This window comes from Limulus polyphemus, unplaced genomic scaffold, assembly GCF_000517525.1.
Source record: "Limulus polyphemus unplaced genomic scaffold, Limulus_polyphemus-2.1.2 Scaffold6284, whole genome shotgun sequence".
Taxonomy (NCBI): Eukaryota; Metazoa; Arthropoda; class Merostomata; order Xiphosura; family Limulidae; genus Limulus; species Limulus polyphemus.
The window spans coordinates 1-15,873 of NW_013671894.1; the positions used below are offsets into that span (position 1 = coordinate 1).

Genomic DNA, 15,873 nt, shown 5'->3' on the forward strand with positions numbered 1-15,873 from the left:
GTCTTAGATTTATCTGCTTCAACCATTTTCACTTGATGGAAACCCGACTTTAAGTCTAGAGTTGAAAACCATCTGGCTCCACTTAGGGCATCAAGAGTATCATCAATTCTTGGCAGTGGATATGAGTTCTTTTCGGTTATGCTGTTAAGAGCTCTGAAGTCCACACAGCAACGTTGGGTCCCATCCTTCTTCTGGACTAACACGACGGGAGCTGACCAGGGACTGTCTGATTTCTCGACTATCCCTTCTTCAATTAGGCCATCCATGACCTTCTCCATCTCTTGTTGAGTTGCCAGAGCTATTCTCCTCGAAGGGACCTTTATTGAATGGTGATTGCCTGTGTTTATTCTGTGCTCCATGAGGTCTGTGCAGTCGATGTCATGATCTCCTTTTTGAAAAGTTGTCTGCATAATTCGCCAAAAGTTCCCTAACCTGAATAGCCTGTGATGATGACAAATGGACTATGCTCTTTGTGTAGAGGTCAGTTAAATGTTCTGGGAGAGGATGTCTTTTCTTTATGGTTGTATTTCTTGCCTTAACATTGACTAGCTTTACCTCCTGGCACACACCCAACAATGCCCCTTCCTTAAATGTCTGCTCACATTTAGAAAAATTAGCCACTGTTATGGGTGCTACTTAATGACCTGCCACAAGTGACCTTCCAATCGTCACGTCTGCTGGCCTGGATGGGTCTTCCACTACTTCCACAAACATCGGGCTTCCTTGGGATGTTTTTTATTGTATCCCAAATTATCTTCTCCGACATAGGGGGTATTGTAGTTGACTTAAGTGCTGTGACATGCAAATCAACAGATGCAGCAACACTTACCAGAATTTGGCCTTTGTTGTTCCCAAACGTCATTTTATCAAAGTTAATTATGTACTTCCTCGGTAGTAAGTAGTCCAACCCTAATATACATTCGTCTTCAATGTCGGCCACGTATACTTTGTGTCTGTCCTTTATGCCCATGAGCTCAATAGTTACCCACGCTGGTCCCCACAATCTTGCATAATGTCCTGTCACACCACAGAGCTTCTGAATGGCTTCTAGTACTCGTTTGTGATCTAGCACCTTCATACTCACAAGGGTTTGCTGAGATGCAGAATCTATGACAAAGTTGCACTTTTGGCCATCCAGCTTCCCTATCATGTAGACACTGTGTGTGCTTGCCACTTTACACTTAGCTGTTGGGACTTTCACAATGGGGGTTGGTGGGCACCCCTCAACACCAACTACTACTGGTTCCCCGAGGCTGACTTGTTTGTAGTATTCTTCTTACACTGGCTCCTCATATGTCTCCACAGTTCCTACAACCTTTCTGGGTAGCAGCCTTTCCTGATATGGCATCTTCCCTGTTTTGAAGTTGATGGCATTGAGTTCTCTTGTGCCCAGAGTTGTTACAGTACCAGCAAACTTCTCCAAAAGCTGCCATTTTCTGGCCTTGAATCCTGATGATTGTACCAACCCTGGTACCTCTGTGCTGGACTTAATATAAGATTCAAATTCAAGAGCTCTGGCCATTGCATCCTGCATAGTAGAGGGGTGTGTGCTTGCATTACTTGTATTTTCAGTTATGGATTGTCCAAGGCATCTACAAACTGGTCCCTTAGCAACAGCTTGAGGAGATCGGGTGGCACAGTTGGGTAGGCCTTGAGTGCCATTCTTTCCAAATCCTGTGCCAGCTCTTGCAGGCTCTCCCCTTTAGCTCGAACTCTCGTCCTAAACTTAGCCCTGTAGTCTTTGGACTGATTTTGAGTTCCATACCTGAGTTCTAGAGCAGCTACCAATACTCTATAGTTGTGCCTGTCGTCTGCTGACAACTGTCTAAGTATTTCCAGTGGTTGTCCCTTCAGGCTCGTTGCCAGGTACACTGCCTTCTGGTCCTCTGTCCATCCATTCATTTCTGCCAGGAGTTCAAATTGTGCTCCATATGCTTTCCATGGTGCCTTCCCATCGAATTCCTGTGGCTTCCTTCGTACTAGATCACCCCTATTGCTGACACTCATGTTTGGAATGTGACTTCTAGCAGGACTGAAGATGTATGCATTAGGGTTTAGCTGGAGGGTCTGGAAGGAGCTTCCTGTTGTCTGGGGCTGATTAGGTCCATGGCTAATGTATCCTCCCTGTGTAAAATACAGTAAATCGTCCTTTAATGTATTTAATTCACTTTGAAATTTACCGATCTTTTCCATTTGTACTTCTTGCCACTGTTGCTGACTTTCCTGCAACTGTTGGAGACTTTCTTCTTGTTTCTTTTCTCGTTCTTCTTGTTTCCTTTTTTGATCCAGTTGCCACTGATGCTGGTTTTCTTGCCACTGCTGTAGTCTCTCTTCATGTTCATTTTCTTTCTCCTCCAACCACTGCTTTAGTCTCTCTTCTTGTTTATTATCTTTCTCTTCCAACCACTGCTGTAGTCTCTTTTCTTGTTTATTTTCTCGTTCTTCTTGTTTCTTTTGCTGTTCTTGTAGTGCTGCCATCAAATCTGCTAAGCTGTAGTTTGATTTGCCACTTCTCGTTTCCATCTTCTTCTTCTTCTTTTTTTTCCGTCCCACTCTCTGACACCAATTTTTTGCGTATCTGCTTGTTTGTTAATTTCCAGTAGAAATTATTTCGGAGAAATTTCAGTGATACAAGTCCTTTCTTGGTTAAACCAGTTTATTCTTCTTCGATACAAACTTTTATCACACAGTAATTGCACAATCAATACGTTTCTCGTCACTTTAAATTTAACTACTTTTATAATATACGCTATAAATCACAGCGATTCACACACTTTACTTACCGTCACTACTGTTTGCTTCTTTAATTATCTATATCTCGCTGGCTTCTCTGCCAGGCTTATATACTAACAAAGGGGGCGTCTCAAATGCACTCTGGCCTCCCCGATCATTCATGATCATTTGAGAAATTTATCTCGTGTCACCAGGTCACGTGACTTCCGCTGTCGTAACAATAGGATAAATGCTTATACCTATTATCTGAATTTATTGTTTGTTGCAAAAGTATCCCATTATTTTTTAAAAATCAAAATTTTTTGTTTGTAATTAAGCACAAAGCTACACAATGGGCTAGTTGTGTTATACACACCACGAGTCGAAACACGGATTTTAGAGTTATAAGTTTCAGGCTAACCTTTGCGTTATTTGGGAGCAAAAAAAAAAAGTTAAAAGATTATTTGCTACTGTAAATATTGAGAATCGAAACCCGATTTTTATCGTTTTAAGCTTCAGACTTTATCGTTGAGCCACCAAGGGCTGAATATTTTTATAGTTTCAAACTGTATAAGTGTTATTTGTACGTTTTTATTTGTTTTTTAAATTTATTTGAATCAATATCATCATAGATATGTTATCAAGTTTAAGAAGTCCACTTCCCGTTTATATTAGTTATGATTAAGTTTATAATTAATCAAATCATAACTAATATTAATGAATCTTTTCCTTATAATACAAAAATATCTCTCCACCAGGAGTAATGACATCACGAGAGATGCTACTGATACTATAACAACATTGTTGGTTTGCGTTGAGTAGATCTCAGATGCAAAGATGTATGTATATATATACGATGAAGTAGTTGATTTCAGCTGAAGAATAGATTTGATTAGTGTAGAATGGCTTCTAGTGGAATTTTACCAACAAATTATTATCAACGATATGTAAATGGTGTACCAATGTTAGGACGTAAGACATTAAGGTTTCGTAAAAAATGTATAATTTTATTATTGGTTATGGGTACTTTTGGTTTAATTTTTTTAGGATTTCTTTTTTTCTACCCCAATTCGGTAATACTAATAGTAAATCAATCCAAACTGCCTATAAACGTTTCGTCTTCACTGAAAGTTTCAGGGAAGCAAGGTCGGATGATGGTGTGGTTATTAATCCAAACCTTGTGAGACATGGAATTGTACATAATGTAGAATTAGATCCGCACAAAATAGTAGACAAAGTTAAATTGAATCTGAAAATACAAGAAGATATTCAAGAGGAAAGAATTAAAAATTACATGGCTCTTGAAAATGAAAAAGCACGAAATAAGCCCGATCATGATCTAGAAGTCAAAGCAAGTTACAAAAAGAAGACAGAAGAGCATAAAAATATAAAATCTGTAGACCATCATAAACATGAAAAAATATCTTTACCACTTGAAAAAAAGTTAGAAGGAGATAATAGAAAAAATGACTATAATGAGGAAAGAAGAAATAAAGTTAGAGAAGTAAGTATGTTTTTAAAACAATTTTAGTTGAACAGGGTAGTTTATATTTTAATGAAAATCACAAAAGTTACAAGTGTCAGATCATTACCAGAAATAATAGTCTAATAATCAGGCTTTGATTTTGAAGCTATTCTTTTGACACTGTGATATTTGCCAACTCCAAACTTTAATAACTGCTTTTAGCATCTGGCCTCCATTTCAAATGAGCAGTACTTCTGGAATCATTTGCTTGTACTACAGTTTAGTACAAATAATATAGTAATATTTATAACTGAATATTCCAACATCAAGCTTTCCACCACCATTGTATAAGTTATAATAAATGTCTTGAAATCATTCATAATTTGGTGCCTTAACCATTGTATGATTAATTCAGTTAATGTCAAAAATAACCAACTAATCTAAATTAGTATTTCCAATTATTACTATTTTTGATTATTTCAACTATCTAAGTCTCATTTCAGAATAATTGATTAGTTGAATGTAATTGATTAAATAGCCTAATGATTACTTTTTACTCATCATCCAGCTATAATATTGGTTATAAGTCAAAAGTAGTAATTATTTATCTAAAAAAAACACTTTTTTTAAGACCTTGATAGTTAGGCCTATATTGGGATATTGTGTAGTTTAGTTTCATTACCTAAGAAAGGATATTGACTCATTTTAAAGGGCTCAGAAGAAGGCTACTAGCATGGTTCCAGGGTTAAAAGTAATCTCATTAACTTATTTTCATTTAAGGAAAGAAGGATAAAAAATGAGCTTAAGATTTGAAAAAAGATAGGTTACGATCTATTCAAGGCAGTTTACTTATGGATTGAGTTACTGTTGCAGTTTGAAGCCAGCACTTTACAGGAGTTTAGGAGGAGAATCAATTATTTTCTCTCCCACTTCTATTGGCTGGAAATGACAGCATAGTTTTATGTAATACGAGATGATCACCGAGATATTTTTTTTTTTGCCAATCAGCACACACTTCTAATTTTTGACATAGCTGACATGACTTTTAGGTGCATTTTTAACACTTGACACTTATTAAGTCTGCACCTTTTCTACTAATATTAATTCAATTGTTACACAAAATCTTTTTTTTAAACTGATGGAAATATCTTGCAATATTAATACTGCGAGCTGTTGTGCATGTAACATTAATAAAAGAGAGCTGTTCATAATAGTAGCTTAGATTGTAAAACTTGTTTTCCTAAACTAAGATTTAGTTAATATGTTTTGCTCGTATTATTATTTTCTTGTGTGTGTGTGTGTTGAATACTACTACTATTGCTACTGCAAAGAGGATACCAACATGTTGGTTAGGATGTAAATATAGATTATCATGTATGAATTTTGGATTTAATTCATTTAGCTATGAGGAAAAACTTAGGTTTCAGGCTTATAAATAAATAATGAAATAAAGGTCCATTTGAACCAGCCCTGAGTTTCCAATTATTCATCAACTTTTTTAAACACTTGTATAGTTGCAGCCCCTACCATTCTAAATGGCAGTTTGTTCCACAGATTTATCACCATATTGGAGAAATAAAACTGTCTCAACAGGAGATCTCTGACCTATCCATTTCCTAAAGTTATTACCTCTTGCCATACTAATACTACCCTCAAAATTCAATACAAATAAGTCTAAAATATCACTCTTATTTTCTTTACTAATATTGAATAGGCTTGCTTCAATTACATCCTCCTTGATTATTCTTTTTTTTTCAAGATAACAACCTATTCTTATTTTCTTGGAGCACAGAATGATTAGAGTGAGATACCTGGATTTATGTGGTCAAGTTTGTTAAGAGATTTGATAGTCTAGGACTGTATTTAATATTTGGGGTATTTAGGTTTGAGCTGTGGAAGCATAGATGCACAAATTTTAAATAAAACAATTTTTGGTTTAAGTTGCAAACTTGTGGAGTGGTTTGACTGAGTTTATGAGTTATAGATCTAAGCCACGATGGGCCAAGCGGCCATTTGCTGACCCTGAGATGCTGTTATATGATACTTTTAGTTTCATTGCTACAGCAGAAGTCTGGCTTTCTGTCTGTCTGTAGTTTTATGCATTTACACAATCCAAGCAGTATATTTAGACTTAAAGCATTATAACATGCCCATATGTAGCATCAATTTGATACTTATGTTTTTTTCTGCTTAGATTCAAATCTTGGTCTATATACATCTAGACTAACCTACTAAGCTCCAAGTTTTAGCCATGCAACTGTATTTTTCCAGTGTTGGAAAGTCTCCATTTATGAAACTAGATGTAATAAATTTGGATGTTTGTTATGAATGGTTATTTATGGGAAGAGTAAAAGCAATAACTTAATAAATAGACCCATTACAGGTCTGTGGGGATTTAATTTTTACTGGCACCCCAAAATCTTTTCTAGCATCTGAACATTTTGATGACTATGTTCCGTTAAACTTAAAAGTTTATTTTCAGCACTTATTTACTTTATAATTTTATACATGTTTCAAATCACACAAATAAGTGGAGAGAGGGTGAAGAAATCAGAACTGACATGTACTTAATGCGATTCCTCACAGACTGACATTTTTTATAGAGTTCAGAATAAAGCCGTAAGTGTAGGGGCTGTAAATGCTACAAGTGATGGTCACTCCAAATGATGCCACTGAGTACAGGGACCAAGACTGCACACAGTAGTTCAGTTATTGTTTCATCTAAATTCTAGTTTTTCTGTTTCACAATACCAGTGGTCCTTTCACACAAGAAATAAGTGTTTCTAACTTCATAAATGTACACTTCTCAGTATTGAAACTGATCTTCAGTCTGGCCCATTAGGGTCGTTTTTGACACCTTATCCACAATTTAGTATTATCAGCAAACTTAGAAATACCACTGCTGAAAAAGGCATAAATAATTAACAACAAATGATAAAATAGATCCCTGAAGAACATCATTGTTCACATCACATTCTTCTGGGTAGATCATTACCATTTGTCATAAGTCTTTACTTTATACTACTAATTAAGCAAATTTATAGTCTGCTTTTTACATATGTGTACATACTTTACAACAATCTTATCAATATGCCATTTATTAATAAAAGGCTTTCTGATAGTTGAGGTAAGCAACATTAACAGGGATACACTCATTCAAAAAAATGCAAGGTTCTGTGAAAAAACTTAAAAAAGAATTAGCAGGACAAGAAAGCTAAAACCATGCCGAGAAATCTGAGTTAAATGCGAACTATTTGATACTTTTATGAGTGGCTTGTGACAATAGATTCCAACTCTTTGCTAACAACAGAAGTTAAGCTAATAGGCTTCTAGTTTCCCAGATTCTTTTTTTTTTCCAGAATGTATCACACTGACACTTTTCCAGTCATCAGGAGTTATCCATTTGAAAAAAGAACTTATAACAAATAATTGTCAAAGACCCATTTCTAATCTTCTTTATATTTTTGATAAAGCTCCTCAGGATCTTGGAAAGCTTCTTCAACGTTATTGATCTTTCTACCATATCTGTAAAAACACAAGGCACTAAATTGTTGAGTACTTTAGATTTCTTCCATAATAAATTTCTCTCTAAAAATTCCTTGAAGGGCTGTTATCCTTGATTCATTTTGCAGTTGTACCTTAATGTAAGCATACAGTGTAAAAATCCTTCAAGTCATCATTAATGCTTTGAGCCAAGACCTCCTTAATCCCTCATCTGCACATCAACTTTCCTATCTTATTTTTATTTATTTTGTGAAATCTTAACATATTCCATTTTATTACATTTTAGTGAATTTTAATATTCTGTTAGTTTTTTAATTTATATATTGGTAGTTTACTTTTATTTATTGTATTTATTTATGAAAAGGCAAAGTTTTAGGAGGAAGTCTGTATTTTCTCAACTGTATTAATCAAACTGATAAAAACAATCTGGACTTTATCAGAAATGTTTACTAGCTTAGTCTCTTTTTTCAAAATTATGTACCTAAAATACTAATAATTGTTGTGTATTTTTCAGTATTGAAACATTTTTCTGTGTACATCTCCTTGATTATTTGTATAGTTTGGTATATTTTATCAGTTTTCAAAATGAACTTCACACATTCAGCCCTACCAGTAATTTTAGTCTGATTATTATAGTTATCAATAAGTTTTCCAAACATTTGTAGTTTCCATGTGTAAAATTTGCAAAAGCCAATTTATTAGTCAAGTCACAAAGACACAAATCAATTACAAACAAAAGTATACCCATCTCCAGTGACAGGAAAGGTTTTAAGTTAATCTAGCAAAAGTACCTGTTCCCAGTGATGGGAAAAGTTTAATTTAAATTATATCGTGAACTGTAAAAAGGTTAATTGTGTTGCACTCTCAGTTTCACTCAGAGCCAAAGCTCTGAGCTACTTATAATGTCCACCAAAAAAAGTAATTGTTGAGTATTTCAGGCATGCTGAAAGCTGCCCAACAATAACATATGGTAAATCACTTATTGGTGTGCCATTGGGAAATTAATTCAGTGCAAATAAAAATTCTCAATTATGGCTGCGTGAATGACAAGAATGAAGTAGCAGAATCATTTCGTAACTGTAATTTATTTATCAAACAAACTTAATTGTAGATTTTCCTTTGTAATGATAAGGAGGGTCAATAGTATATCTTAGAGCTCTTCATCATAAATGAATGTAATACAATTTTAGGCAACTAATGTGACATTGATGGAATCCTTGTATATCACAACAAAGTTAAAAGTGAATTACCTTATTTAGTAGAATTTTGGTTAAATCTAGCTACACTGAGGAGAGTATTTTTATTTTTAATAACTGAAAACTCATTCCACAATAAAAATATTGTTCTTATTTCTAAAGATTCTTTCTTTTTTTATATCAAACATGAAAATGATTAGAACAAACTTTAAGCTTTGAAACAATTCAACTTTATTAAGTGACAAGTAATCTGAGTCAGTCACCAAAGTACAGTGATTTCTTTTTAGCTGTTACGAAAGGTGGGCAAAGTTTCCTTCAGATCATCTGTTTAGTCTGTAACTTGAATAAAGTTGTTGTTTATCCACTCTGGAGAGATCAACTTGAGCTATTGAAGAGGCTTGTTAAACTGTAATTTGAGCTTTTTAAATCTCTTTCATATTATATAATAGTTTAGTATGATGTTACCTATACCAATGCTAGTCAATACAATGTATGTGTATTCTTTGTACTATGCTTAGCACTACACATTTACATGAATTTTTTTGAACAGAAAAACAACACTTAAGCCTCTTATATTTGTACTTCACATTATTCTTTGAAGTTTGAACTTGGTAGTTACATCACTGTTATATATACAGGTACAAAATAATATGTAAAACTTGGAATATTGCAATAGTTCATGGTTCACTAGTTCAAGTGATTTGTTTGTTTGCAAAGTAATATGGACACATTAACAAAGCACCTAACATCCATCCATTCAGCAAGGACTTTGCCCCAACCCTCATTATCAATGTAAGGTATGTGTATACAAATAATGTCTATGCATCAGCTGTGAAGCAATTCATTTAAAGTATTTAACATGAGGTGTGGCCCATTTTAGGGTGAAAAAATTACCATTTTCATGTTAATAAAATGTGCATACCATGAACAGTGCAGTAATAACAAAAGAAATATGTTTGGTTTTGGAATGTTTTAGAATATGAAAATAGTTGCTAACCTAAAAGCAAAAGGTATGGTTCAATTGGATATAACTGGATGCATTATTTTGGCTGCCAAACAATTTTGTATATGGAATATTTTATGACTGTCAGTTTTATTTGTTGTGGATGCAACCTATAAATTTTGCATCCTGGGTTCTGAGCTACTTGATCACATGTCCTATCAAAGCCACAGCTGCTAACTTGGACTGCTTGTTGACACCTCTTTGAACATACACAACACTGAAACCTAGAGGTTAACAAAACAATTAACAATGTCATAAATTACATTAAGTATTGGTTGGGTATGTTATAACATGGATTATTAACTTAGCTAACTAACTCTTGAGTGAGTGATCTTTAACAACTAATTAGAATTTATTAGAATGTTTAAAATCTGCAGTGTTCTATTTTGTTATAAGATTTATTATTTTTTAAACAACTTAAGCTCCTTAGCATGTGCATGAGATTGCTCACTATAAAAGATGATTAATGCCATTAGCTTAAAAGCATTTTTTCTCTCTCATTTATAATTGAATAGTCAAAATTTTCACTTCTTGAGATTATATTGTTACTCTCTTAGTTACCCATTTATTAACTCTATTTCTAGTTTTAACAGTTGTATTGATTGTTAAATACTTGAAGATAAATCTTATATTTTTAAAGAAATTTATAACCTGTTACAATGTGTGAAAAGTGAATGTTAATTTTTTAAAATACTTAATCTTTATCAACAGTGAAGAAAAGATTAAAAACAAGTTCATATATATATATGTATATATACACACACACAAACGCATACACAAAAGGAACTAAATTTCACCTTTATTATTTATAAATTCTGAAAAGTCTTTTGTAAAATGCAAACCTATGAAAATACAATATTAACCCATTAACTGTGGATGATGGAAATATCTGTCATGGTAGTTCTATTGTTCAGCTGCGAATGACGGAAATATCCATCAGTCGCACATATATAGCTATAACTCTCTGCGAATGACTATAATTACCATTTTATTGTGATTGATGTCAACTCAGTTTTATCTGTGAGTCAGAAAACGGCAACTGAACTGCACCTGCAGCACTCAATGGGTTAATTTTAAATGGAATAACCAAAGGGGTAACAATTTGCATTGATATTTGTGTCAATATGTTGTATGGATACTGAAAACCAAATTGCATTTATATCTGTCTGTCTGTCTCTCTCCCACACATACATAAGATTGTGTTCACATAATCATACCAAAATATTACTTGGGGAATTGCATGTATGTCGTGTATTTTTAAATCTAACATTTATTTTATTTAGGATGCTGATGTTCTGAAAAGTATGGGTGACAGTGATTTATTCAAGTTCACCTTTCAGAACAATATAACTAAGCTTTAAACAGACACTTTCATTTTAAAACTTCATCTTAAGACTAGAATTAATTTCTTCTTTCATTACTGTTCTTTTGTAATGTAGGTGCTTAATACAGAAGTATAATTAACATCACAAAAATTCAAGGAATTCTCAAGAAAACTGGATAATTTTTTTTTGTTTTGGATATTTGCACAAAGCTATACAAGGACTGTATGTGCTAATTCTGATATGGAACATTACCTCCGCTCATATAAATAGCCATTCTCTTTCAGCACTGCCTTCTATGTGCAAACATTTTCACAAGCCACAAGCTCTCACATAACCCTACAGTCAACATTGTTCAACTGCATCTCACATGTAAATCATCATGCGACAACCCTCCACCAATAGGAGTGCAACACATCATCCTAACACATGTGACTCTCTCTATTCGATTCTACTGAACTATCACTTCTCATTTGGCATTGCTCATATCAAGGTATTTTTTATTGTACTCTTTTTCTTTAATCTTAGTGTGTGTTTTTTTTCCCATTCATTCTGAAGTGGAAATGTTCTTTTCAATTTTGAAACAGTTTGCGAATTTACAGATAACTTAATTTTCCCCAGTTTTATTTCTTTATTCTTTTGTCTTTGATTATTCATTGTTAACAATGAATCCTGATGTCCAAGTTACCACTTCAGAGTTAATACTGTCTTCCAGCATGTTTACACAGGCTGTAAGAGGAAGTAACTCAGTTATGGAATTCTCAGTTCTCCTCCACTGTGAGATTGATCATTATATGAGTCAATCTGCTTCTTCTGATGTTGCCCATTTTCCTCCTAAACATGCCAAACTTGTTCGGGCTGATGAGGAATTTGAGAGCTTTTTACCTCCACTTGATTCTGCTGTGTCTTCTTATGCTCCTCCTGTGGAATCAGCTAGGCCTAATATGTCTTTTTTTTTTTTTTTAGATACGATGTCTTAGGTATGTTCTGTATTATCCATTTTCCCAATTTCTTATAATCCCTTGTCTTCTTTGCTACATGATACCTCTTCCTCTCAGTATTTTGTGTCCCCCCCTTCCCCAGATATTAGGTTTCATGCAGAGCATTTTGTCTCTCAGCTGGTTAAGGGTGCTAGCATGCCTTGCCCACCCTGGGCTTTAGATAAGTTTGCTTTAGCATAACAGCAGGCTAAATTTCCATTTCTTGATTCTCAACAGTTAGAATCGCTTTTGCTCGTGTGGGAAGGTGGACCCTTATGATCCTGTATGTTTATCCCATGCCCAGTTTTCCCACCTTTATCTTACCCTATCAACTCTTCTATGGTACTTGTCTACTATCCACCTCCTTTCCCGAGGCACTCCACCTATTATTGTTTCCTATCCTGCTCATTCCAGCCCCTACCAGTTCCTACCTTCAGGGGTTTCTCCTCTCATTGCATTATTCAATGCCTATGGACATGTCACCAACAGTACTACTGACTACCCAGTAGGTTCCTGTCCAGTGGGGGCTCGATTAACCAATTTTGTTACCCCATGGTGAGGTTTCACCACAGATCAGTGGGTTAATCAGGTATTATCCGAGAGACTTGTCATCCACTTCCTTTCCCCTCCTCCGTTATCTCCAGCCTCCATATCCTTTCCGTTGCATCAGGATCTTACCACCAGTCAATGTCTGTCAGAGGCAGTAGAACATCTTCTCTCCCATAAAGCCATCGAACCTGTAACTCATCCTTCTCCAGGTTTTTATTCCAGGCTGTTTGTGGTACCCAAGAAAATTGGTTTGTCCTGCCTCAATCACTTTTTGGTTCTGTTCCGATTTACCATGGAATCTTTTCTCATCCTCAGGTGGGTTTTTTCTCCAGGTTTATGGATGACCAAGGTAGACATCGGGAATGTTTATCTGCATATTCCAATATCTCATCTATCAAGGCACTACCTTTGGTTTTTCATCACTGGGTAGTTTATCAATTTCATGCCCTGTCCTTTGGGCTTGCTTTGGCCCCATTTGTCTTTTGTTGAGTGGTCATAGCTTTTGCCTGACATATGCATGTTTGGGGTTGCACTTACATCATTACATGGATGACTGGCTTCTGTTAGCTTGTTCTGAATAAGAGTCTGATGATCACACTCATCTGCTGCTCCTGGAGGCAGCTCGTGTGGGTTGGTTCATCAAGATGAGAAGTCATTTCTTATATCTACCCAACATCTTGTCCACTTTGGTATTTTTTTTCAACACTCATCTCAGTTGGGCCTGACCTTCTCCTCTTTGACTTCATTTGATGGATGCATTCAATCCTGACAAATTTTATCCGACGAAGTGGTCTCCCAATCCTCTCATTTTGCAGTGGCTATGCCTTCGGTGGAGTACTCCTTACTTGGATGCATTTTCCACAACCCTCAATACCAAACTATCTCTGTTTTGTTCTCTGGTTCCTCATCCACATGCACTGGCTGTCTATGCATTCAGTCAGGATTGGACCAACAAATACCTTTATGTGTATTCTCCTATCTGTATTCTTCCCAGGGTGATTTCAGTCATCTATGCCACTCCATGTCTGGTCCTTCTGATTGCTCCTTACTGGTCAGCACAACTGTGGTTTCCATGCTGCTCCAACTCAATCTGCCCCACCATTCCATCTTCCTCTTACTCCATCCCTTCTATGTCATCCTCAGTTGCTAACATTTCATCCAGCCCTTCATATCCTCCGACTTCACGCCTGTTTTTTATCCAGTCCTTGGTAAGGAGATCCAGATTGTCATGGCAAGTCGCTTTCTTTTTGTTCATTCCATTAGACCTTCCTTTATGGATGTTTATCAATCTAAGTGAAACATTTTCTGCCGTTGGTCTTTGGATTGGGGTTTTCACCTGCTCGACCCACTGTTCCTCTTCTTGCAGATTTCCTCAGTTGGTTATTTGATCAGAGGTTTTTGGTCTTCTCGATTGCAGGTTATTGGGCTGCTTTATCCCACAATTTCCCACCTATATCCTCGATCTGATTGGGATAGACTACCATGTCTTGTATGTACTCTTCATTGTTACATTGCTCGCATGGCTTCCTTCCGTGGCTCCCATTCCTGCCTCTTCATTCCATGGCCTTTCTCCTTCCACTCTTACCAATTGAGTTCAACCTTTAAATCGATTGGCTTATACTTCCTTGTCTCCTTCTTCCTTTAATTTGTTTTAGGTGTCTTCTCATCAGATTAGGCACCTTACCTTTTCTCTGGCATCTCATCTCCATCATCCTTTGGAGGAAATGCTTCAATCGGGCATATGGATCACACCTCATATGTTCATCTTTCACTATCGCTGTTTTTTCATTGTCGGGTTATCATCTGCCATCTGTGGCCATTCTTCAGACTTCAGTGAGACTGTGATTGGGTAAGTTATATTTTGTATACCTCCTATTTTTCAGGGGCATTTCCATATTTTGTATGGATCCTGCTCCGTGGCAAGTGGTGCTTGACAAGGTATACTTAAATAGTCAAATATGCACTGTCAGGCCATGTTAACTTCATATGTATAATTTCCATGGCCACACAACGTTCACTGTTGATATGAGGTGTTCCACAAGATCACTTGTAGGTTTTTCCTTGCGATATTGATTTGTTTCATTAATATGCCCATTCCAGACCATACTCACCCATGGACTTCATGAGTAAAGAGGGAGATAGCTGCTCATCCCTGTCATAAATAAGGTATGGTCTGCTTTTCAAAATAGGGTTTTCGTAGTCACCCATTGCACTGTCTCTGGTGTTGACATTCCTCTGGACTCTCCATTGCATTCTCTCCCTCAATTTTCTCTCCAGCCACTCTGTACCTAGGGGCACATCCTTTTTTACTCACACCCATATTCGTGTATTCTATTGGATTGAGATTTAGATATTGTGTGGTTTGGATTGTTATCCAACCATTGTTCTCTCCCTTTTGTATGTGCTCCTCCCATTTTCTGCCCATGTCTGCATCACCACTTTCCACACAGGTTGAAGAGTATACCTGGTACAGAAGTGGTGCGGTCTCCCACATATGATCTTTTACTCTTTTAGGGTGTCCTTCGGAAGCTTTTCATGGATGCTTCTTTCATTCCCTTGCACTGGGCCCCTCCACATGTTCAATGTGGGATTCTAGCTATTTATGTGAGAAGAGGTAATGTACTGTATTGAAAGTTATAATTTTCCTATACTGAAGATGTACTTCCAATAGGTACTTACCTCCTTTCACACTTCCCATGCTTCCTCCCCACTGAAAACCAGTGCTTCTATTTTCTCTCAAAACTCCAAGTGATAGTTCGGTAGAGTCAAATAGTCACACATTTGGAGGGCGTGTCGCACACCTATTGGTGGAGGGTTGTCACACGATTTATATGCAAGATGCAGTTGAACTATGAATGTAGGCAGTGGTGGGATTCAGCCGATTCGCACCAGTTCGTGCGAACCTGTTCTTAGAATTTAATGACCTTACGAGCCGGTTGTTAACAATCGTATGTATAGGCCTAATAATAACGTTACAACTTACAAGTACGCGTGTTTACAATGCAACTTTACTAGCAGGCTAGGCAGACTAGGTCTACTAGATCTCTGATGAATCATTTGCCAGCGGGTAAGTGTTTTTTATACAGATTCTTATGATCTTATCTAAATTAGTATTATTAGATCTAACTTAGTTATATCTATC

At 36.0% G+C, this 15,873-nt stretch overlaps 1 protein-coding gene across 1 annotated transcript in view; it reads left to right on the top strand.

The window, feature by feature from the left end:
• The first annotated feature begins 3,497 nt into the window (after positions 1 to 3,497).
• LOC106473573 (mannosyl-oligosaccharide 1,2-alpha-mannosidase IA-like) overlaps positions 3,498 to 15,873 on the top strand; it is a 40,847-nt gene continuing 28,471 nt past the window's right edge. The window contains 2 exon segments of the mRNA XM_013934259.2: positions 3,498 to 3,785; positions 3,788 to 4,216. Of these exon segments, the coding sequence (XP_013789713.2) occupies positions 3,615 to 3,785; positions 3,788 to 4,216 (600 nt within the window). The 5' untranslated portion in view covers positions 3,498 to 3,614.